This window comes from Ptychodera flava (genome assembly GCF_041260155.1).
Source record: "Ptychodera flava strain L36383 chromosome 3 unlocalized genomic scaffold, AS_Pfla_20210202 Scaffold_27__1_contigs__length_13241970_pilon, whole genome shotgun sequence".
Taxonomy (NCBI): domain Eukaryota; kingdom Metazoa; phylum Hemichordata; class Enteropneusta; family Ptychoderidae; genus Ptychodera; species Ptychodera flava.
The window spans coordinates 1,398,972-1,424,727 of NW_027248281.1; the positions used below are offsets into that span (position 1 = coordinate 1,398,972).

The following is a 25,756-nucleotide window of genomic DNA, read 5'->3' on the forward strand; positions in this document are numbered from 1 at the left end:
TATATTGTATGTGTGTGTGTGTGTGTGTGTGTGTGTGTGTGTGTGCACATACCGGGTATGAACATACATATCTCAAGCATAAATATTGCTGTTCTTTACTATTATTGTTGTATTAATTCATAACTTCACTAAATGCTTCAGTACATATCAACAAAATTTGGTAGCCCCCCTTTTCTTGTTCTCCACTTTTGAGCAACCCCTCTTGAAGCTTTCGATTTTTTGAGTGACCCCCCCCCTCAGATTCCTCCGACCCCCCAGGCTATAAATAATGACGACTCCCTTATGCGTAGACAATTTTTTATTACAAAATGGTGATACCCTTGTTACAAAACGCGTAGGCTGGTTTATTACAAAATACTGCAGATGGTATTACAAAATACGTCGGTTATTACAAAATGCTGATACCCCTTATTACATTTTGCGTAAGTTATTACAAAACACGACAGTATTACAAAATGCTGCAGCACACCGGGAAAGCGGTTGAAAGTTTACCGTTCAAAAGGATTGATAATCTGCTCTACTAAGGTCCGTGAAATTGACTCTGAGCGGGCAGCTTGCGACATGTGGTGTCTATCTTTCATACCTAAAGTGCGGGAATTTCAATGGTCATAAACCGGCAGAAGCTGACAAGTATGCCGCTGCAGTACTATCAATCTCCCGTCAGAAAAGTAAATAAAGAAAAAAAATGTGCAAATTTTATTCTGCGTCTACATTTGCCGCAGATAGTAATATCTATACCTGCCAAACATCAATTTAGATTGATTTTCTCTTTTAAACGAATTTACCTTTCAATGAGTTAGCAAAAATTAAATTGCGGAGATGCCTATTGATGTGTGGGACTGGCACGGTTCTTCTGGGCTTTTAATATCTTACCCGAAGCAGTTGGCGGTCGTGCTGATAGAAGCTTAAGAAAGTCTCGTACTGCTCCTGAGTGGTCAAACCAAGTCTTGACAGAACGGATGTAAGCTTATGTTGTCGAGTATCGGGAATAAGGCGTCAAATGTGCTCAGTAAAGGTTTGGCAATATAGACTATTGAAATTGCAGAGGACTAGAAAGTCGGGCAGCGGGAATATGGTGACAGGTGTATCCGATAAAGAAGAGACGTCGACAATTTTCCGCACATGAGCGCGTGAATAAAGATGGCAGTACTACCAGTACAACCCCTCAGAAAAGAATCCGTGACATTATTCGGCCAGCCATTTTTTCACCCTGAAATCAGAGAATGAAATCGAAATATGGGCAAATTCCATGATTTCATCGCTTCACTTGACCATTTAAATTATAAACCTGTCAGTCGATCATAGTTACATAAAGGCACTTCTCGATCGCAGGAAAAGCGAAAAATGAAAGTAAGGAAAGACATCGAGCTGTAGCGAACTGCAAATCAATTACGTGTTTATCACCCCATGCATATATTAATTATTTTATTCTAAATAAGGAACGCATCTGGCCAAAAAGTAGTTACCCTGAAACCTTGTCCACTCTGTCATACGCAACTCTATTAACAGCTCTATTGGAATGGGCAAGGTGGGGGGGGGGGCGCATTGTGACCATGTACCGTCTTTGTTTCGGAAACAAAGCAGGGTAACTGACTTGTAATTAAATATGTCTGGCTGAAACGTTCTAGCCGTCCGACTTGTGACGCTAGGTCAAGGTCAACATTAAAAATGAAAAATTGACAAATGAAATTTCCTGTTCTACACCAAATTTCGATATTCGATTAATTCCAAGAATCCGTGACATTATTCGGCCAACCCTTTTTTCACCCTGAAATCAGAGAATGAAAGTAGAAATATGGGCAAATTTCATGATTTCATCACTTCACCTGACCATTACTTTAATTAAAATTGGACCAAATTTCGAATTTGCTCTGTTAGCATTGTATTTCTGAATTAAGAATGACACGTTCAGCGGCGTATCTTTTGCGTCCAACCTTATTTTTAACCAATATAGGCCTAATAAATACAAATAGAATTTACGAATTGGGTAAAATGCTAAATTGTAGTTGGTTTTCCCGAGTACGAATAGCGACTTTACAGACTAAACCTCCAGTTGTGCAATGTTAACTGCAAAATCGAAATTAGAAATTAGACATTGCACCACGTGATTCCAACTTAGGGAACTTTCATTTTTGATGGTGGTGGTGGATCATAGTAGGTTGTTTAGTTTCACAACGCTGTTCGGGGATCAGACATTTAAGCTTAAGAGACAGTTTTGGGGAGTTGCATTTCACAAAAGCTGTTTTTTCAACTATGGCAACATCAACAAAATTGAACGATACGAAATACACAACAACGAATCGATGTAGATAGAAAAGATAGTATATGAGTATAACCTTTACAATCTCTGTATTGATTGATACAACTGTCATATGGATGTCCATTTGATAATACCTGCAGCGGGTGTCTACATCAATATATCTGTAGCAGTTTACGAACATTCGACTACTGCTACTTTTCCATTATAAAAAACTCTGTATTATTCATAGACGTGCAATGTCTCTGTTTATTTATACCTTTCTACAATAGCTAAGGGGAGAACCATTTGATTTTTTTGGGGGGTATGGAGGAAACGGGTATGGGAGCAAATTTTTTTTTCCTGTCACAGTGACAGCAATTTTTTTTTTCTACTGTCAGAGCTGCATCAATTTTTTTTTTCAAATGGAGTAGCAATGCAATTTTTTTTTCTTTGTCATCAAGTTTGTGACGCGTTGTATAAGGGAGCCGTCATTATTTACGGCCTGAAACTCAGAAATTTTAAGTGACACCCCCCCCCCTGTCAACCATGATGAATTTGAGCAAGCCCCTCTCTAACTCTGAAATTTTGACTGATCCCCCCACTTAGAAAAGTTAAATACAAATACATGTATTTGTAACATTTACAAAATACAGCAACAGTAAAGACCTTTGAAATCCTGATGTACTCTGCTAGACTATCATCAGTTATCTCATGATGGTTCAAAAAAGGTGAACCCATCAAATGAAATTGTAAGTCACAATAAAATATAGATATAAAGCTCACGCAGTATCTAACCATATAGATATTGTTTAATTTGGATGGGTATTATGACAGGGTTTTCACTAGGATATCTGACCGGGTAGAATTTGAAAGTACAGGGGGAGAACACGCGAGAGGCTTAGGGGGAAAGTGTCACAGGGGCTTTCCCCTATCTTGCATGGAAATTTTTAAGATATTGATGTGTGCAATGGTGCAGTCTGGTGCAATCTGAGAGGTGTTTTTTAATTTTTTTACTAAGTGAAACTGTTAGAACACCCCAAGGGGGAGAGCACGAGAGGGGGTTTCCCCCTCTCGTATTGGAAATTTTGGGAAATTGATAAGTTTAATGGTGCAATCTGGGAGGAGTTTCAGGTTATTTTGCACTCGGTAAAACTGTTTGATAATGACATTGAACACTGCAATATTTTTTTACATTTTATGCATGATCAGTGTTTGTGTCACAATATTCAACAACCAAAAAAATGTCAATACAATTTGTGAAAAACAGTTCTGTTTGCCAGAGACTGAAGATAAATAAATATACAGGAACGTAAAATCTGTGACCTTCTTGTGTCATTTCTCCAGCTGCCAGCTTCTAATGAAAAGCATGAATATGGTATGTTTAACTGTCAAAATGGTCAATGAACTGAGGTAAATGAAAACATGTTTCTGTGATAATAAAGGATGAACAGTTCAGTTTTGTCCTAGATCCTGTGAAAATTTTGAGAAATTGATGTGCGCCACAGTGCAGTGTAGTGCAATTCAATAGGTATTTTAAATTTGTCTTTTACCAGTAAAACTGTTAGAAGACCCAAGGGGGAGAGCACGAGAGGGGGTGCCCCCCTCTCGCATTTAAAATTTTGAGAAATGGATGTGTGCAATGGTGCAATCTGAGATGTGTTTCAATTTACTTCGCAAAAAAAAAATTGAGTAACCCCGCCCCCCCTTCTTCCTCTCCACATTTTGAGTAACGCCCCCCTGAAGTTTTCAATTTTTTTAGTGACCCCCTCCCTTGTATTTCATTATATTTGTTGTTCCTCAATTTTTCATTGTCAACTTGTACATCTTCCTAATATATTTATATTGAGAGAATAATATATTGATTTTAACACTAGTTTATTGACTCCTGTCTTGTGTTTTAAAATTTTCACAATTTACAGAAGTCAAAAAGTCCCCTTTAGATAGTGCCTATGCCATTGAGATATTGCAACAGAAATCCTGAAGTATGATTTCTTGGGTCAGTAAAGGGAAGGAAAACATTGAGTGCACTGAGGTGTAAAGTAGACCTATGTAGTGCATGCTTATATCATAAGTGCTGGGGAAAAAAACATAAGAATCGCTTGTGTTAAAAACATTTGCGCCGCCTATGGCGGCGCGCCGGCAAAGAATTACATGAGAATAGGGTTTCCAAATTTTGCTAATTTCTGGTGCATTGTGACAATTTTTTTTTTCACTTCTGTCTGTTATGACAATTTTTTTTTTCTCAGGCCATGACAGGATCAATTTTTTTTTCTTCTATCTCACCTGGCGACAATTTTTTTTTTCTCAAAATCCTCCATACCCCCCCTAGAAATCAAATGGTGTACCCCTAAGTTGTCTATTCATTTAGCAAGAAGAAATGTGTTTAGGAACCAGGGTCCTGTTGATCCTTTGGGAATATTTAAAAACAAGATTTTCTCCAGATTGAGACTTGAATTTGAGTACCATCGTCTTGATGAAAATTCACATTCTTTTAATATTATTCATCGAGTGTTTTGCTTAGTTTTGTAATTTTTGCCTTACCACACTCCTTGAGTGTGTTGTTGAGCAATAAAGTAAAGTAAGTTATTCGGGCTTTTGATGATGCATAATATATATATATATATATAACATATAGTAAACATAACATATAATATAACATTACATCATTACACCTCCATGATTACATATATTTACAGTAAAGTGGATGGATAGCTTTAGGTTAGTTTTGCTAATTTCGGATTTCGAATCAGGCTCTGAATCAAACCTTGCTGTAGATCAGTTTGTTTGTGCAGTATACTCTCGAATTAATATAGCGACGTGGAACCACACCACCTAATAGAAAGTAGTCCAAACTTGGAGAGAATTTTCTGTAGATAAAACTTGAACTAAAGATGTAAACTTTTTTACAAGATGAATTATGATTATAGTTTTAAATGTTACTCATATTAAACAAGATGACATTGAAATGATATGTCTTGGTTTAAACATGGAGGTAGTAGAGATTTAAAGTATCCTCCGGTATCAATGCGCATCTGACGGAAGAACTGTCCTCGTAATACATGTGTACGTGGCTGGCCCAACATACGTACAGTGAGTCGGCGAGTGCACTCCACACATCAAAACTATTCTCTAAAATACCGTCGTCAGTAGCCACAGTACCATTCTTTATAAAATGGTAAGTGATCGATTGTAGTACTTTCTGTGATCTCTCGTTATATGTCGTTATAATTCAGATGATCTGTCATACTGTGATCACTCGCAGTGTTCATTCAAAATGGCGACTTGTGTGTGGTAGTATTTGCTTGCGGCCCGACTTTTCACGTTTCCGTATCGCGAAAAGGGTGTGAAAGAGGGCTATCGCAGAGGTGGAACATTATAAATGCATGCATTTGGTTTATTTTGAACCGCAGGCAGCAAGAAAGGGCCAGAAAGATGCATTTTAATGGGAAGGCATCACTTTGCAGCTTAAATCACAAATCTTGGTTATAGTAAAATAGACATCAGCAGCAACTGGCACTCGTGATTGATGTAGAACTCGCCAAGTGTCATGGCGACAAATGGTAGTGTATTTGAAAGCTAGTACCTTGAATGTGTTGATCTTAGTCAAATTCCATAGTAGCTGTTTGTGGTCCTACCAACCACTTGTACATGTACTGTAGTGAACTCAACATGAATGATGATTTAGTTGGACTTGGAGAATGAATATCCAATAAGTGCACCTTCAGTCATGGTCAGTGTCAGTGGTCCTACAGTGCCCTCAAATGACTTACTAGTATTTCCTAAGTAAGTACATGTAAACTTGGTGTGGAAATGTTATTTTTATGAAAAATATTTTACCATCTGTAATTAATTTGTAGCTAAATATTATTGTTTGTTTCAGGTGCTGCTAACATCTGCCATCTGTACTAAGGCAGGAAAGCCTATCCTGTCTAGGCAGTTTGTTGAAATGACCAGGTCAAGAGTAGAAGGACTTTTGGCAGCTTTTCCAAAATTAATGAATACAGGAAAACAGCATACATTTGTTGAAACGGAGAGTGTACGGTATGTTTATCAACCCATAGAGAAACTGTACATGTTATTGATCACAACCAAAGCCAGTAATATTCTGGAAGATTTAGAAACTCTGAGGTTATTCTCTAGAGTGGTAAGTGCAAACCTTCTAAATTTCTTACATCATTGATTAAAGCCCCAATAACTGTGAATGTGTAATAAACCGATCTCAAAATATCTTGAGTTTTCCAAGATTTTTTTTTTTAATAAGACCCATTAAAGATTGAAAAAGTGTATGACACTGTTATAAGCGTCAAAAGTGGCATGTAAATTCAAACGTTTTAAGATCATTTTAGATTTCCTATCATTTTCAAAACCTAATCATGTTACAGAGAAAATAAGATTACAACAACAAAATGTTGGCCATCATGCATTGTGCGGTCAAGTAAATGGCATCATGCGTGTTTTTTCTATGATCACACGAAGTGTATGTGCAGGAAATACTGCAATTTTGGTTCTTTTCCATGGGGCACCATTTTATGAATGCGGCACCCATTTATTATTTAATTTTTAAAACGCATAGGCATGGTTCAAATCAGTGAGCAGTGATACTCAGCACATTTACATGAACCAACTATTGATTTGACAATAAATCGTGAAAACAATGCATAAAATTTGCAGCTATTGGGACTTTAAACAAATCAGACAACTTTTTATTTATATTATCCCGCCCCTCCAGAGGTGTTTGTGAATACAACCTGAACGTGTAACGTCAATAAATTTCTGCGATGATGTCATCGACTTGTGTGTACGTTCTTAACGTACATGGAGCCACCGTTGCGTATTTACGAAAAGACAGCTGTTTTCATGTAATTTTTAAATGTGTAAATTTATTCTCATCTTTATGTATCAAAACATGATATAAACTGTGAATCATTCATGCATGTTGTTAGTCAGATATATTATGCCGGTCATACACAGGCCATTGAAACGTCTCTGAAACGGTTCTGGGCCAATACTGACACAGAAAGTTATGTGTGGACACTCCGAAATGGTTCTGAAGCGTTTCAGATTTGAGACGGTTTAGTCGGCCCGACCAGAGCCGTTGTAGGGATTAACTCTATCCGCAAATCGCTGTGTGGACAGACTGAGCCGCTTCAGAAGCGTTTCAAACGCCCTCACGCGACAGGTATTTGTAACATAAAACAAACAACAACCAATACACAATATTCACTTTCGCCATGGCTGCCGAACACAGTACTACATCTCGCGGTATACTGGTCCGACGAAGAGATAAGTTTGATACCAAAAACCCTATCAATTCGACCAGAAAAAATTCATTACGATTTGAAAAACGTCGAATTAATAGGAAATTAAAACTGCCGAAATAATTTAGTGGTCGAATTTAATTTGGAACGACGAGGATGAAATTTAAGCGAGACATTTTTGCCATGTTGAGACTGCTTCAAAGCATGGACTGTGAAATTTTGTGAGGTCGACAAATTTCGTAACAAAAAACCTCAAACGCACGTTGGTGTCACATCAAAATCAAAGTGGCCGCGATTACAAACGGAACAATCTGTGAGACTGCCACCGGCCGCTCGACGGACGACACGTAAGTTGACATCGTGTGCCAGCCCTTGGAAATATATTGTAACTCCTTGACAGGCAGATGAGATAGTCTTATAGCGTTTGATGCATTGAAAGTTTGTAAAAATAATAAAAAATGACATCACCGATCATAAGAAACGTGGTGTTGAAGATAATAGTTTTTAAAAGAAGACTATGACGACCATATTTCTGTAAGTATTATCTAACTTTAGAAAACCAACATCTGAAGATTTACTTCCACCAACACTTTTGGATTTGTTCCACTCTTTATTATAAGATTAGTCGAATTTCTGGAAAGTAGGTGTACATTTTCGATGTCTGTGTATCGTCTACACCGAAGTCATATCCGAAAGAGTATAATCAGTTCGCGACCGCGTAAACCTCTCTCTCCCTCTCTCCTCTCCGGCATTTCAATGTTTTATATTGTCGACATTTATATATCAGTCTGAAGTTTCAGGTCACTGCTCATTGCAAGTAGTTGATGTCAATTTTTCCGTATCGGGCATGGTCTCTATCGTCACTCTAATTGTTAGTGTTTTCCTGTTATATTCCATATCAAACTCAAAACACAACGTGAACAACGCTGATAATATATTGCATATTTCGTATCGAAAACCGGTAAAGTTTGTAACTGGTGACATGTCACGCCCTGGAGAAAGTTCATCACCATCGATCGAATGTCCGTGGCGCTTTTGCTTCCAAATAGACATATTGAAATGCACAGGGAACTTCGCGGTATGGCAATTATATGAACTTTACCTTGAACAAAGTCTGTGACTTTAAACTGGCCGTACAACCAACAATAAACATGGCGGAGCAATGATACCGATTTCAGAGACTTCGATTTTTTTTTCATTGCGACCTCGACCGCTGGTGAGAGCGAGTCGTCTATTTTTTTCCCACTGGCTATTTGGCTTTGAATTTTCAATTGCCATCTTGCGCTAAGTTAAAGCTAAAAACAAGACGGGCGTTCTCTGTAAATCAATAAGCCTTTTGAATATGAAAAAATCGGACATCTGAACCTCAACACGCAGCTTGAAAGTTGTTCTCCGAATCAGGACAGGGACATCGGCCCGGGACATCGGTGAGGCCGGATTTCACGTAGTAGCTATGGAAACCGACGGCTCTGTCTATGGTTCGTTGTAAGAAACCATGCGATGTACGCTCCCTTGGGCCGTGAATTTCGCCGTATCGCCTCTACAGACTACACCGTCTATTACCTAACCATGCTATTAAACAATCACACGATAGTTCAGTAACATATATCTTCATTAATCTACCGATCATCCACCGTCGAACACTTCGAAAACAATGGTCGCGGTCACGGATTCAAGGACGTTCACAAGAGAAATTATCAATAAGTGGCGCGCAGAATTATTTTACTGGTTTTGAGAACTTCTAAAATAACTTGTAATCTGTATATCTTCACACATCGAACCGATATTGTATACCTATCACCGTCGAGAACCGATATTGTATACCTATCACCGTCGAAGTTTATGTCTTTCACTGTAGAGTTCTTTTTATCCAAAACACATATTCAGAAGAGTCCCACAGAGCAGTCAAATGAAAGGATAATTGCTTCAAGCGAATGAAATTGCACGAAAGAATGAAAATCAACAGCACACCATGGACGTGATTTAAAACAATAGAGCTTGTGAATAGGACTATTTGAGTAAAAAGTGCCGTTTTTCTCGCAATTTTAGCAACTGTAACGACCTTTATTCTTTAATACCTTTCCATAATTGAATTAAACTAGGTTTAGGCTTATACACACAGTGTACACTGATGTACAGAACTTTAAAAAGTATTCTGCTGGTAACGAACAGGGGTTTACACTCTAATGGGCGCAGTAAAACAATGGTCACGTCCATAGATTCAAGGACGTTCACGGGGAGACACGATGGCAAATAGTGCAGTGTCGTAAAATTGCTTAGACTAGTTTTAAGAACAGTACAATATCTGGTCATCGGTGTACCGCTACCTGTGAATCGAAACGACAAGTGTAGACCTATAGCTTCGAAATTTTATGGGAGAGACACCACGACTGAGACCGACAGTAGCATAACAAACTATTCCCAATTGTTCGTCGTGTTTAATACAGACATCTCTGTAGGTGATTCTGGTTTCTCTTGAATCAAGTCCGACATTGACAAAATTGACATAAAATAAGTCCGAAAAGTTATGTTTTATTCAACTAACTGATTCATCTCCTTTGATATCCCCTATTAGCTACATGTAAACAGTCCAGAAAGACTGACATCGATGTCTCCCGGCCCCCATTTCTTCACCGTTTTGCAAAACATCTCATCAGCCGGACGCATGGGCAATATCTTGTACGTTGGTCAAAACTAATGACAGTATAGGTCAGGATGTAACATCGGTCAAAGTAATATTGAATATGGAAGACGAAAATGCTTTCATTGATTGACAAAAATGAGAGGGAACGAGTCAGTAAATATCGAACCATAAGGGGAGATCGAGACTGCCATCCCCCATGATTAATCAACTGGGAACAAAATATATATTTCGATCAACAGACTTACACAACCAGAGACAGCATTTTATTCAGCTGTAAAATAAGTCACCGCCTTTCCTATAATAACACCCCGTTTGCGTTTCGATCTACTCTACTCTGTCTCCAATCGGTATGGCCGTCCGGGTTTCGCCTGCCGTACTGACTGATACATGGTTATTTCTTCACATATTTTTTCATCGTTTGGCATAAAATACAGCATCTCTTTGGTGCACAAGGCAAATCAACGTTTAGAAGGAAAGTCACAGGAGGTTAGGATATTATATTACCGTAGGTGAAATTAGAATGGAATGTTGAAGATGAAAAGACTTTTATCAGTCGACAAAAATTGCCATAAACCGAGAATTGAGATTGTCTATATGATTTATTAATTGGGAACAAAATATTCGATTGAGTCATTAAGTTTGTGTTTGATTCGTTTTAAAATGTGTTCCTACATTCTTATCCGATTGTTTGTGTTAATAAAAATGTTTGTTTCGCCTCGGATATTTGTAGGGAAGTTTGGATTAGTGTGGACGGTAATGTTTTGTTTGTGTGAGGAAAGCTTATGGCGAGGCGAAACAAACATTTTTATTAACACAAACAATCGGATAAGAATGTAGGAACACAATTTAGAAACGAATAAAACACAAACTCGACACAAAAACATTTTGGATAGTTCGGTGGGGAGCCTCTTTCACATTCTTTACAGCCAGTACGACGTCGTTCGTTTCAGCCATCTTGTTATGCAGTATGCTTGGCCATACACACCTTTTGAACTCGAGAGGGCGCATTAAGACATCTTAAATATCAAAACAATGGCTTAATTTTGTGAGTATGGACACGAGCGGACCCAAACTATTAATCCCCTGTGTTTACAAATCACAAATAAAGTCGCTGAAACGTTTCAATTTTTGCCTGTATGAACGAAGTATATGATTGCAACATCCTCAAAGATATTCATGTATTTCCATTATTTTTTATGTGAAATTTTTTTGTGGATTCGTGGCATACCGGATAACCATTGAGCTATCTGTGATGTGAAAAACAGATCCCAAGGGCCCAAGCCGAGCTGAATCATTTCTTGTGTGTTCCACACAAACGAGTGACTTAACGCATAGCCAAATGGATTTTTGCATGTGAATGTGTAAGCCAATGCCAACATGGATTCTACGCGTTCATGTTCACATAAAATGTGTAGCCCAGGGTTCTGCCCACGCCGGACGGCGCTGGACGGGCCCGTCCGGCACTCAGAATTTCCGACCAGCATTGACAAGTGACCGACCGGCACTTGCAGTTCAATGCTTTGAACAATCAACATGAATGTCTACGAGTGACACTTTTGAGGTCAAGCAGTTCATAAAATTGCATGAAAAGTTGATGAAAACAATGGTACTATAGAATGACTTTCAATAAAATGCTATTTAAACAATACCACTGGTTGATTACCGTACGCTGATTTTGCATATGAAAAGCTGTTCAGCTGTTGAACGTACGTTCACAAGATCATCGCCCTAATGAACTAGACACGGTTTTCCTGTCACACAGTATCTCTGTACGATCGAAAGAAGGAGAAAAACTGAAGTTTTTTTGCTTTGTATCAAGGTTTATAACACCACAAAAATGAAGTACGGAAGCGAAAATGAGCACAAAAAACAGGACTTCTAACTAAAACGTACTCTTCAATGTTCAGTTCATACTCAATGAGTGGCATTGTGGAAAGACTGCATGCAATGAAAGTCACGAGCAAGGTTGGTGTCAACGAATCCAGTCTTTGAATTATCAATGAACACTCACTTATTTTTCAGGTCAATAAGCCAAAAGTTACTTGTCCGTGGCAACAAGCCTAGAGCTCTGTTTGTGAATTTTCCCATTCTACAATGACTATCAAGAAGCAATTGAAGTGAATTTGACATCGAGAAATTCCACTTTCAAAACTAGCCGATTAGCCAACCCCTAAGTTCTTGGTTTAAACTCTACAGAGTCTGCGCATGAGCAGTAACAAGACCACCTAGGTCATTTGAAAAAAACACTGGATGCTGGTACAGTGCAATGGTAATCCAAACTTCATAGTGGTGAGGGATGATATAAGCACAGGAAAATGATGACAAAACAGTGGTACATTATTTTTCAGAAGCTTCAAAAGATTCCTTTACAACTACTAAAGATTGTTTTCTTTCTGTTTTGTTCAGTTAAAACTGAAAAAATACTTTGAAGGTACAGTGGAATTGGCTATTATTTGTATATCAAGCCCTAAGAATGTAAAAATACAAGCATATAAATGTTACAGTTTTTCATGAATATTAATGCTCATGAATATTAATGAGCCGTCCAGCACTCTTGGAACTCTGGGCAGAACCCTGGTAGCCAAACCTATCTATTAGCTTGAACTCTGAATCTCATGAGTATACATGTACACAGACCAAACCACAGGTACTTGTTGGCTGTAGGTCCGCTCTGCGCCTACATGCCTATGGGCTGTGTAGGTGCAAAGTGGACTTACAGCCAACAACTCACACTGTGGTTTGTGCCAGGGGTCTTTGCGAGACAAGTAGATCTGATCTAATCCCGACACATACTTCACTTGGATTAGATCAGCAGCTTGTAGCTGCCATTTTGATTCTGTCGCTGATTTCGATCCTCATCATAAAATCAAAGCTATTGGTACTATTGTATATGCAGTGATATATAAAGTAATGTTGAATTTCAATTCTACATTTTATTAAAATATATTACACAAAAGGTAAAAGATAAAAGGTTGAAATCGGGTGAAAATCTGCTGATTGGGCCTGACTCAGATATTTTCAGTCATTTGATGTACTTGTGCAGAGCTTTAATGACAGTTTGGCTACACATGGTTATTTGCCAAAATATCAGCACTTTTTTGACTTGAGGAAAAAAGATGTGAGAAAAATACATCCTAATATTTTGTAACTTACAAAATACATGAAGCGCAAACAACCAAGATCAGACCGTATGTTTTGAGGCGAGCGATTGCTCCGCTTGCCTACCGCTCACGCAAACCAATCTGCTAGAGCGATTAGCCGCTCGCGTCACGGCTGGGACCCAAGTATTTGAAACCAAAGGCACACGTCGTATCCAAAATGTAACATACTCTAATCTCCCCCGATCGACGTGCGAAGCAGAGTGTAGCGAATAAAATTATGCTTCCAATATTCAGTTCACTTCACTTCAGTATGATTTACATTCTTGGCAAGCAATGGAATGGATCAATTTAGGTGCAACAATGTGATACAGTATTACAATAGTAATCGTCTCCTGATAGCGTATCGGCGGCGGGCCTAACACTTCAATATACAGATATAGCTCCACTAAGGGATGGCGGCCATTTTGAATTCCAAATATCGGTAAATCTTGGGCAATTTGTTTCTCTAGTACCAAAATTTGCATGGTGACACCATATTTTTATTCTTGATTTTGAAATAGAACGGTTGAAAGATTCCTTGAGGAAAGTTTGAGCAAAAGTTTAAGTCTTTCACTTCCGAGGCGCATACTACCTTAAGGACACTTTTTCATTCCTGAGGTTTCACTGTAGTCACCTCACCACTCATTTAATAGGGCAAGAGCCTGAATTCGTCATTAAAAGTACTCACATGTGAGTGTACATCAAGATACCATGCTTGTCATGAAAGTTTCCATCTAGTCAGTGTGTACCCATCTAATCACAGTTGTGCTGCGTGTTATGACCGGATCATTTGCATAACGTAAATTAACCCTTTTCCTGCCAAGTCCATATCTCACCATCAGGTCAAGATGGTTAAAATTAATGAAACACAACATATTCCATATGGTGTATTTAAACATAATACTGTACATTTGAAGGCTGTTGGAAAACAGAGATACTGTAAACTTGATATTTTTGGACTAAAGATGCTATAACATACCAAGCCAAGTGGGCGAAAATAAGTTTTGGCTCAATACAGCTTTTTACTGACTTGGCTGATGGGGAAGTGATACTGTCTGGCAGGAAAAGGGTTAAAGTATCCCATGCTATCAGTATATCATAATGACAGTTAAGCATAGAGTATTTCATTTTATAATTGAATCATATTCTCTCACTACATTATTGCATAGACAAACTACAGTATTGTATAGATGAACTACAGTATTGCATAGGCAAACTGCATTATTGCATAGATGAACTGCAGTATTGTATAGACGGACTGCAGTATTGCATAGGCAAACTACAGTATTGCATAGATGAACTGCAGTATTGTATAGACAAACTACAGTATTGCATAGATGAACTACAGTATTGCATAGGCAAACTGCATTATTGCATAGATGAACTGCAGTATTGTATAGACAAACTACAGTATTGTCTAGATGAACTACAGTATTGCATAGGCAAACTGCATTATTGCATAGATGAACTGCAGTATTGTATAGACGAACTGCAGTATTGTATAGATGAACTGCAGTATTGCATACGCAAACTGCAGTATTGCATAGATGAACTGCAGTATTGTATAGACAAACTACAGTATTGTATAGATGAACTACAGTATTGCATAGATGGACCACAGTATTGCATAGGCAAACTGCATTATTGCATAGATGAACTGCAGTATTGTATAGACGGACTGCAATATTGTATAGATGAACTGCAGTATTGCATAGGCAAACTGCAGTATTGCATAGATGAACTGCAGTATTGTATAGATGAACTGCAGTAATGTATAGATAAACTGCAGTATTGCATAGGCAAACTGCAGTATTGCATAGATGAACTGCAGTATTGTATAGACAAACTACAGTATTGTATAGATGAACTACAGTATTGCATAGATGGACCACAGTATTGCATAGGCAAACTGCATTATTGCATAGATGAACTGCAGTATTGTATAGACGGACTGCAATATTGTATAGACGAACTGCAGTATTGCATAGGCAAACTGCAGTATTGCATAGATGAACTGCAGTATTGTATAGACAAACTACAGTATTGTATAGATGAACTACAGTATTGCATAGATGGACCACAGTATTGCATAGGCAAACTGCAGTATTGTATAGATGAACTGCAGTATTGTATAGACAAACTGCAGTATTGCATAGATGAACTGCAGTATTGTATAGACGAACTGCAGTATTGCATAGACAAACTACGGTATTGTATAGATGAACTACAGTATTGCATAGATGGACTACAGTATTGCATAGGCAAACTGCAGTATTGTATAGACAAACTGCAGTATTGTATAGACGAGTTTACTTTTTATTTCAAGATGTGAGTCAAACAAACGGAAATTTCCCCACATTGTCACTTCTGTATCTGAGATTGTGTAATCAGTTTGATTTGAAAATATTTCGTCAATTTAGAGCGGATATTGTCCGTGACTTTTGCTGTCTATTGGCTATGGTTGTATATCAATTTTTTCTGTCCTTTACAATTTCTTTGGATGGGTTGGTGGAGTTAAAAGCCGTCGTTACTGTCAAGGGTGGGACATGTGAAATCATTCTGTTGTTATTACTATACAAATTGAAAGGAGTAATAACTAGTGATTTTGCAAAACAAAGAAGCTACAAATAATCCAGTCAATGACATTGTACACAATTTGGCTGCTGAACCTCATAGCATTGCGGTGAGATCAAAAGGGTCCGTGGGCTTGAACAATAACATCGCGGGCTGCGAATCATTCTGTTTTTTTTAACTATTTATACAAATTGAAAGGAGAAATAACTAGTGACGTTGTAAAACAAAGAAGCTACAAATAATCAAGTCGGTGACATTGTACACAATTTGGCTGCTGAACCTCATAGTGTCGCAGTGAGATCAAAAGGGTCCGCAGGCTTGAACGATAGCATCGCGGGCCGCAACGCAATTTTGGGTTGGGGAGAACCCTGGTACTTGAAATGTACAGTACCCCGTATGCACGTGTTCATCTCTACAACATTACATAATGTAAAGGAATAAATAATGTGAAGGCTGTCAAAAATACTTGCAGTGGAGTGCATTGAACTGTTGGCAAATACAGGAACAAGACATACGCAGTTACCAACACTGTCAGGTACAATTATCATCTAGGGTGGTAATGTCAATCATTAACAAAGAAATGAACTCTACTCTACAAAATATAACAATTCCCCCAAAAAGTCCAGAACACATCATTTGTAAGCATTGTTTGTCCAGATGAGATGGTATTTTAACTGTGTGCAACCTCCTTCCAGATAATGTTTCAACTGTCGCAGAGTTGATTTCTTTGTAATGGAATGGTATTACCAATAGACGATAGTTTCACATGACAGTTGGCAACTCTTCAATTTAGACAATATTTCTGGTTCCAGGTATTGTCAATGGTTCGGTGCAATCCACTGTACATGTAAAAGGCATGTAATGATGGCATGTGTGGTGTAATTGTCATGATTGTACAATTTGAAAGATTTCACGCAACAAAGATCCAGTAAAATTAGATTTTCAGATTGTCAGACTGCTCAAATACATGTACCACAATTGCTTTCATATAACATTCTGGCAGAAATGATCAAAATTTACACCTTCAAAAAATGAGAGATAATCTTTCTACCACACTAGAGGGAAAGATGATATGAATGGTGATGTGGGAGATATCAAATAGCTTACAAGACTTGAGAGAGACTTTGTTGACAGATTAAACATCCTAACATGTAGTTAAAGTGAAATCTTTATTGGCATATTCTTACAGATTCCTGAATACTGCAGAGTTATGGAAGAGTCTGAAATCTTGGATCACTCCTTTGAACTCATCTTTGCCTTTGATGAAATAGTTGCCCTTGGATACCGAGAGAATGTCAATCTGGCTCAAATACGCACATTTACAGAAATGGACTCCCATGAAGAAAAAGTTTTCCAAGCTGTCAGACTGGTAAATTGAACTTCATCAAAGTCTGATTTTTTGCAATTATACTGTTGCTACACATCAATAGAAGGATGTATAGTCCAGTGTTTTACATTCGTGCAGAATAAATCTTCAAGAATTTCAGTAATACTGGCCACCAACAATATTTGTTATGTCAGCATCAATAAAAATATGAAAATTTGCTTTGAGCTCTTACATTTTGGCCATTATTTATTAAATATGAATTCATTGGCTGTAAATGAAGATCGTTGTGGCCCTATAGTCTGCTTGTATCAGAATGCATTCACTGGATAGTTGCAAAGTGGTCCTGTAGTTTGCTTGTATCAGGATGTATCTGAATGTGCAGATAAAAAGTAGCCCTATAGTCTGCTTGTATCAGAATGCATTCACTGTGTAGATACAAAGTGATCCTGTAGTCTGCTTGTATCAGGATGTATCTGAATGTGCAGATAAAAAGTAGCCCTATACTATAGTCTGCTTGTATCAGAATGCATTCACTGTGTAGATACAAAGTGATCCTGTAGTCTGCTTGTATCAGGATGTATCTGAATGTGCAGATAAAAAGTAGCCCTATAGTCTGCTTGTATCAGAATGCATTCACTGTGTAGATACAAAGTGATCCTGTAGTCTGCTTGTATCAGGATGTATCTGAATGTGTAAACGCAAAGTGGTCATTTAGGGTAAGGTTAATCCTCTTTCTCCCCAAGTGGTATTTATTTCTATGGATTATCTATTGAGCCTGGAAGAAAGAGGATTAAATTGTACGAAGGTATACTTCTTCAGGCTTAGCAATGCTCGTATAGACACACAGTTCTCATACGGATACACATTTATATATCAGACACAAGAAAGAGAAGCCAAGGCAGAGATGAAGAGGAAAGCTAAGGAACTTCAACAACAACGCAGAGAAGCAGAAAAGATGGGTAGAATAAGGTCTAGTGGGTACAGTGGATTTGGAAGCAGTTCTAAGGGATCTGATGTCACTCCAGTTGTTGGTGATACAGCAGCTCCATCTGAAATTGCTAAATCAACACCAGCTCCAATCAAGTAAGTACAAGACATACAGGCACATCATTACATGTAAAACTCATGAAAGGTATAGAGTTTGAAGTTTGTAAACTGAAGGTGCAAGTGAAATTGGCAAAATCTATATAACCAATCGCAGAAATAGAATGTGTATTGTGCTATACTTCATCAGATTATGAGGTTATTTTGAAAAGACTGCAACTCATGCACAATGATATAATTGCTACCCAATGCCAAGTGAAGGGGCCCTGGTGCATCCTTTGTGGTATTTTGATAACAACATTATCATTATACATCTTACATTCATGAGTGCTGTGTCTTATGGCCTAGTAGATTTTACAGATTTATATCACAAATATAAAATGTCTTTGACATGCTTCTGATCTGCTGATGGCCTATGCAACCACATGTACAGAGTATAAGACACATTTGGACAATTGTCTAGTAGTGGGTAACGTGAAACCATCCAACCATGAATGTGCTGTGCTCATGGTTCTAGAAACAGTCAACGTTATTGAATACCTATTATGTATGGCTTTTTTAGGCCATGCAAAATTTTTATTGTTCTGTATGTCAGATGTGTAATATCTATTTATCCCATTAATGAATTTGTACTTGTGTTTTCAGATCAGTTGGTTCAGGTCGCGCAATGAAACTTGGAAGCAAGAATAAAGATGTTGATAGTTTTGTTGATAAACTTCGAACAGAAGGAGAAGAAGTGATCAGTCCTACAAAAACAAGGCAGTCTGCTAATGCAGCGAAAACCACGACACCAGCCAGTAATATGGAGAGGTAACTCTGTCATTTACACTTTCATGTCAATTTTAATATCAACGTTTGTCTCAAAATGTAAACATAATTATTTTACAATCCTGAGTCAACATGAGCATAGGATTACTATCCTAGTTAAGAGTTGAGATAGTACATTAGAAGCACTGCTGCAATGTCTGGTCTATTAGTGTTCATATCAGTGTCTGGTCTATTAGTGTTCATATCAGTGTCTGGTCTATTAGTGTTCATATCAGTGTCTGGTCTATTAGTGTTCATATCAGTAGCTGGTTGATAAGTGTTCATAAAAGTCTTGGTTGTATTAGTGTTCACATCAGGTTAGAAGAGAAGATTTCACTGACAGCAGGACGTGATGGTGGTTTGCAATCCATGGAAGTTATTGGTATGGCTTTACTCAGAATATCAGACGAGACATATGGAAGAATTAAAGTATTAGTCAATCACAATGATACAAAAGGAGTACAGCTCCAGGTAAGTGGTCTCTCATTTGTCATCTTCAAAACTGGTTTATGTAGAATTCACAGAGTGTCTTGTATCGATGTGCTGTGTGCATTTCATAGTACACAGTCATCTATTGATGTGCTGTGTGCATTTCATAGTACACAGTCATCTATTGATGTGCTGTGTGCATTTCATAGTACACAGTCATCTATCGATGTGCTGTGTGCATTTCATAGTACACAGTCATCTATTGATGTGCTGTGTGCATTTCATAGTACACAGTCATCTATTGATGTGCTGTGTGCATTTCATAGTACACAGTCATCTTTTGATGTGCTGTGTGCATTTCATTGTACACAGTCATCTATTGATGTGCTGTGTGCATTTCATAGTACACAGTCATCTATTGATGTGCTGTGTGCATTTCATAGTACACAGTCATCTATTTGATGTGCTGTGTGCATTTCATAGTACACAGTCATCTATTGATGTGCTGTGTGCATTTCATAGTACACAGTCATCTATTGATGTGCTGTGTGCATTTCATAGTACACAGTCATCTATCGATGTGCTGTGTGCATTTCATAGTACACAGTCATCTATTGATGTGCTGTGTGCATTTCATAGTACACAGTCATCTATCGATGTGCTGTGTGCATTTCATAGTACACAGTCATCTATTGATGTGCTGTGTGCATTTCATAGTACACAGTCATCTATTGATGTGCTGCGTGCATTTCATAGTACACCGTCATCTATCGATGTGCTGTGTGCATTTCATAGTACACAGTCATCTATTGATGTGCTGTGTGCATTTCATAGTACACAGTCATCTATTGATGTGCTGTGTGCATTTCATAGTACACAGTCATCTATTGATGTGCTGTGTGCATTTCATAGTACACAGTCATCTATTGATGTGCTGTGTGCATTTCATAGTACACAGTCATCTATTGATGTGCTGTGTGCATTTCATAGTACACAGTCATCTATTGATGTGCTGTGTGCATTTCATAGTACACAGTCATCTATTGATGTGCTGTGTGCATTTCATAGTACACCGTCATCTATTGATGTGCTGTGTGCATTTCATTGTACACAGTCATCTATTGATGTGCTGTGTGCATTTCATAGTACACAGTCATCTATTGATGTGCTGTGTGCATTTCATAGTACACAGTCATCTATTGATGTGCTGTGTGCATTTCATAGTACACAGTCATCTATTGATGTGCTGTGTGCATTTCATAGTACACAGTCATCTATTGATGTGCTGTGTGCATTTCATAGTACACAGTCATCTATTGATGTGCTGTGTGCATTTCATAGTACACAGTCATCTATTGATGTGCTGTGTGCATTTCATAGTACACAGTCATCTTTTGATGTGCTGTGTGCATTTCATAGTACACAGTCATCTCAAGACTTGGTTCAGCAGCAAGAGTATTGGGATCTTTTTCAAAAGTTGCTAGAACTTCAGGTAAGAAGTGAAAATGGTGTTTTGAAGTGAATGTGGTGTTTTGAAGTGAATGAGGTGTTTTGAAAAGTACAAGTCAACAAGGGAGAGATCTATTACAAGGACATCACACATTGTCATGTAACCAAGTATTTGCAGGTATACTGTTGTCTTGTAGACATCTCAATGTTGACAAAATATGTGTCTTGTCTCCTGTAGATATACCACTATTTTTGTCTTTGTTGACACATTGCATAATTGACACAATATTTTGTCCTGTAGACACATTCAGTTGTTGACAAAATATTTGTTTTGTCTTGTAGACACATCCCAACGTTGACAAAAAGCTCTTTGCAACCCAGTCATGTATTGCAATGAAGAACCAAGCTAAAGCATTTCCTCTTAACAATGATGTTGGAGTTTTGAAATGGAGACTTCAAACACAAGATGAATCTCTTATGCCATTATCCAGTAAGTACATGCATTAAACCCATGAAGTCCTTTCGGCACAGAAAAGTTGCATCTGCGATCAGTGTGTATTTAAGCAATACAGCACACCTAGCGACAGTATACCATGAGATTTTGACCAGTTCACAACGTATATGCTCGAGCGATAGCGAGTGCATATATGAAGTGAACTGGTCAAAATCCAGTGGTATACAGTCGCTGGGTGTGATTTATTAGTCCCCACGGACTCTATCCTCTCTGAGGACATGTAATCAAAGTACCCATTAACAAGTGGGGACTGTGTCATCAACGATGACTTGTTGCTATTATATCATAACAGTATATTGAAATTCTGGCTTGGAACGTCAAAAACGGGTTTATATTGCCAATATACCACGGTTCTTTTCGTGTCTCGACCAATCAGATTGCTGTATTTGCGCCATCAATATACTGGTATGATATATAATGCCTTTTATATATCAAAGAATTTCTAATTTTATGTTGTTCTGGTATATTTGCTGTATTCTGGTCCACAGTACTTATTACAATTACTTTCTCAAAAGTTATGTCTGAGTGCCCCCTAAAATGCACTGAATACTCACTATGACGTTTCACATAATTATGTGTAAGCTGATTATTTTGCATGAGTTCAGATGAACTTGTTCAATATGACTTTCAGCATGGGTGTGATAAAGTCATTTGGCATTGTCATAGCTATGTGTTGATATGAGTGCAAAATCTCTGGCAAGTGTCAAGTATACTACCATGCATGTTGTGATAGTATTGTGGTGATATCGTGAGTGAAACTGTCCCTGCCTACACGTATGCAACATTCAACCTTGACATCCTTTCAGGTAAACTTATTTGTTCAACTCCAAATACAGTGCACTCATACATGTTCTGAAAAGTTACCAACAGCTTTCAGACAGACAGGGTATACTAAAAATCTCATGTTAATTTACAAAATTCTTTGCAGTTAATTGCTGGCCATCAGAAAATAATGAAGGAGGGTGTGATGTCAACATTGAATATACTCTAGAACAGGATTTAGATCTTCAAGACGTTGTTATTAGCATCCCAGTAGCGTAAGTACATTTCTTAAGAATGGATCTCTCTCTCTCTCTCTCTCTCTCTCCTCTCTCTCTCTCTCTCTCTCTATATATATATATATATTGTACAATATTTAAAATTTTATCATGCATTTTAATCACTTATTAGAATGCTGCTGTTTATCAAGTTCTAAAAAGGTTGCGTAGTCAATCTTACTGGGTACCTTCCTAACTTCCTAATAATTGTCAGGGTACAACAAAAGATGTGAATCTCTCGTTTCTACACTACACTTTGCATCACCAATCTCTCTTTGCTACAAGCATCACAAATCTCTCTGTGCTACACTACAAATACACTACAAGTAGCATCACAAATCTCTTCGTGCTGCACTACTCATAGCGTCAAGTTATTCACATTTTCCAATTTTCAAGTTTCAAAATCATTCTTGTGTTTTGCCCAACCCAAAGTAATTTAAATGGACTCACTGTTCAGTAAAAGCAATCTTTCCTGTGAAATCATGACATTTTTAGCATACATTTGTTCCTAAACCAGTGTTTTTAACAATTCCACTTGCAGAGCTGGTGTTGGTTCCCCAGTGATTGGTGAGATTGATGGTAACTACCACTATGACAGCCGTCACAATATTTTGGAATGGACTCTACCAGTCATTGATTCCAGTAATAAAACTGGAAGCTTGGAATTCAGTATAGGTGGTCATCCAAATGATTTCTTTCCAGTATCTGTTAATTTTTTATCCAAGAAGTCATTCTGTGATCTCCAGGTAAGAATTCTTCATTTCATCATTATCAATAATTAATCAATATTTGTTGTGATGAGTTTCTCATTACTAGACCAGCCATTAGACTTGTACTTTTCCTTGAATTCTGGTCAGGCATTTCTCATTGCTACTTGTTTATCTGTTTTCTCACCTTGCTTGGTTGTATTACTATTTGTATTCTTTCCCTTTTTCAGGTTTCTGATGTGAGGATGGTTGATGGAAATTCAGGGGTTAAGTTTTCTACAGACGTGGCATTTCTGGTTGAAAAATATGAAATTGTATAGAATATCATAGAATTAGGAAGTAGAAGTTGACCCATATTTTGCAAATTTGCACACATGGTAAAAAACAACAACTAGTGTTTGTAGAATTTCATTCTGCAAAATATCATGAATAACTTATTTATGATGAAGAGTATCATCTTACTATGATGCCATCTTCATTCCCCTCAGCTGTTTGAAATTCCCCACAGTTTAGTTTATTTCAATACTTGTATAGGACATGCTGCCATTTTGAGCTATGTAACTTGGCAATGGTTGTGTCTAGTGTATTTCAAGTTATAGCACAGCTAGTGAAATTCAAACATAATGTTACAACCTGACATGTATAATGTTAACAAATAACATCATACTTACTTGGCCCTAACACAAATCTCTGCCATGAAATCTTTCATTTTGTAGAAATCTAATTTCAGGAAGTAAATGATGTTCTGACTAAGAAATGGGAAAATGAATACTTGCATTTAATTCTCTACTGCACTCATTTGATTCAAAGATTAGTAATTGTAATAGGTAAGATGATTGTCCTAGATTGATGAGTAAGAAGACCCCTATTTTATTATTACAACTCTATGAAGTCAACGAATCACATGATCTATTTGCTGTCTCTGGAAATCATTGATAAAGTAGAGAATGCTTCTGTACTCAGCGTTGTTGGTCACACTACTGTGTTTGACATTAACTCACTATCAAACAGACAAGGTAAAGTGGTGAAGGCAAGACAGCTAATGGAACCATTAATTCACTAGTTTGTCAGGCAAAAGCAAATGCTCATAGAACATTGTATGAAACAGATCACATGACAGGCACATGGCAAAAACTTCTAAAATCATATTTTACTTTTTGCATTATGAAACTAGTGATAGGGTATCGTGGCTGGTAGAACTGTCGCCTACACAGAATATGTAAATTGTAAGAAGACTAGAATAATACTTCATAGTGTTCACTTCAGGTATGAGACCATTGAAGTTAGCTGTCATGTCTGTCACTGGTATCAGACCATTGAAGGTATGAAACCATTGACGTTAGCTGTCATGTCCGTCACTGGTATCAGACCATTGAAGGTATGAGACCATTGAAGTTAGCTGTCATGTCTGTCACTGGTATCAGACCATTGAAGGTATGAGACCATTGAAGTTAGCTGTCATGTCTGTCACTGGTATCAGACCATTGAAGGTATGAGACCATTGAAGTTAGCTGTCATGTCTGTCACTGGTATCAGACCATTGAAGGTATGAGACCATTGAAGTTAGCTGTCATGTCTGTCACTGGTATCAGACCATTGAAGGTATGAGACCATTGAAGTTAGCTGTCATGTCTGTCACTGGTATCAGACCATTGAAGGTATGAGACCATTGAAGTTAGCTGTCATGTCTGTCACTGGTATCAGACCATTGAAGGTATGAGACCATTGAAGTTAGCTGTCATGTCTGTCACTGGTAGAGTATCTATGTATTGATATGAAAATACAGGTACATATTATGTGTAGGGTCAAACCTGTCATACCAGACTGTCTTATCAAGATGTCTTTCTGTTATGGACAGATTTTTCCATACTCAACAAAGTTGCTTAGAGTTGTGTCTGTCTATTAAATGATGCTTCTTTTTTAGGTTACTCTGCCTGAGAGTGTCTCTAATAAGATAGCTTTTACTGTACTGAACGAAGTTACATAGCTTGCTCTGATTTGCTTGTCTTTGATTATAAATCAACAGCCAGGTTCTCTACCATGTATCTCAGTATTTGTGCAAATGAATGTACACTTTTCCATGGACAATTCAGGGTATAACTGAGCTTTGAATATGAGAATGTAACTGTTTCTAAAATGTGATAGGCAGGATGGATTGAAACCGATAAACTTAAGAACATGATATGGACAGGAAGTTGTAGTATATATTTTGATCTGTACTTTGACACAAACACATTACTTTCTTTAGAGGGGATTGTAGCCATGGAAACCAGACTTGTACCACAGCATTGTGTTGAAAACAGGAAATTACACCTTTGTTTCTGAAGAACTTAAAGTAATCATCAGCTTGTCATCAAAAATAGTTTGATAATAAAAAAATTGATGCATAATTTCTCTAAAATTGCTCTGAGAACATTCAACTTGTACATAGATTTTTGTTTGGGTTTTTCAAGTAATCTTGAACAATGAGTACTTTCCTAATCTTTTTTTTCCATTGAATGATTGAGGCCATCCTTTGCTTAGATTGATATGTTTATCTTCTTGTCATATTTTTGTTTTGATCTTAAAATATTCCTATCCATCTTTC

General features: G+C 37.6%; 1 protein-coding gene across 2 annotated transcripts; it reads left to right on the top strand.

Moving 5' to 3' along the window:
* Positions 1-5,262: 5,262 nt before the first annotated feature.
* Positions 5,263-23,934, top strand: LOC139126541 (coatomer subunit delta-like). Of its 2 annotated transcripts, XM_070692593.1 has the most exons (10): positions 5,263-5,414; positions 6,120-6,383; positions 17,045-17,224; positions 18,060-18,265; positions 18,872-19,036; positions 19,339-19,504; positions 21,254-21,401; positions 22,354-22,462; positions 23,004-23,208; positions 23,400-23,934. In XM_070692593.1, exons 1-10 carry the CDS (start codon positions 5,412-5,414, stop codon positions 23,487-23,489), a joined length of 1,536 nt encoding a protein of 511 aa, XP_070548694.1. In that variant the 5' UTR covers positions 5,263-5,411; the 3' UTR covers positions 23,490-23,934. The 2 variants fall into 2 exon arrangements, with proteins under 2 accessions (XP_070548694.1, XP_070548695.1); XM_070692594.1 differs by lacking the exon at positions 6,120-6,383 and having other exon boundaries at positions 5,294-5,414.
* Positions 23,935-25,756: the final 1,822 nt, after the last annotated feature.

Coding starts and splice junctions, on each gene's coding strand:
- LOC139126541 (XM_070692593.1), top strand. Junction 18,266..18,871: donor TCAACACCAGCTCCAATCAA/GTAAGTACAAGA, acceptor TTGTGTTTTCAG/ATCAGTTGGTTCAGGTCGCG. Junction 23,209..23,399: donor AGTCATTCTGTGATCTCCAG/GTAAGAATTCTT, acceptor TCCCTTTTTCAG/GTTTCTGATGTGAGGATGGT.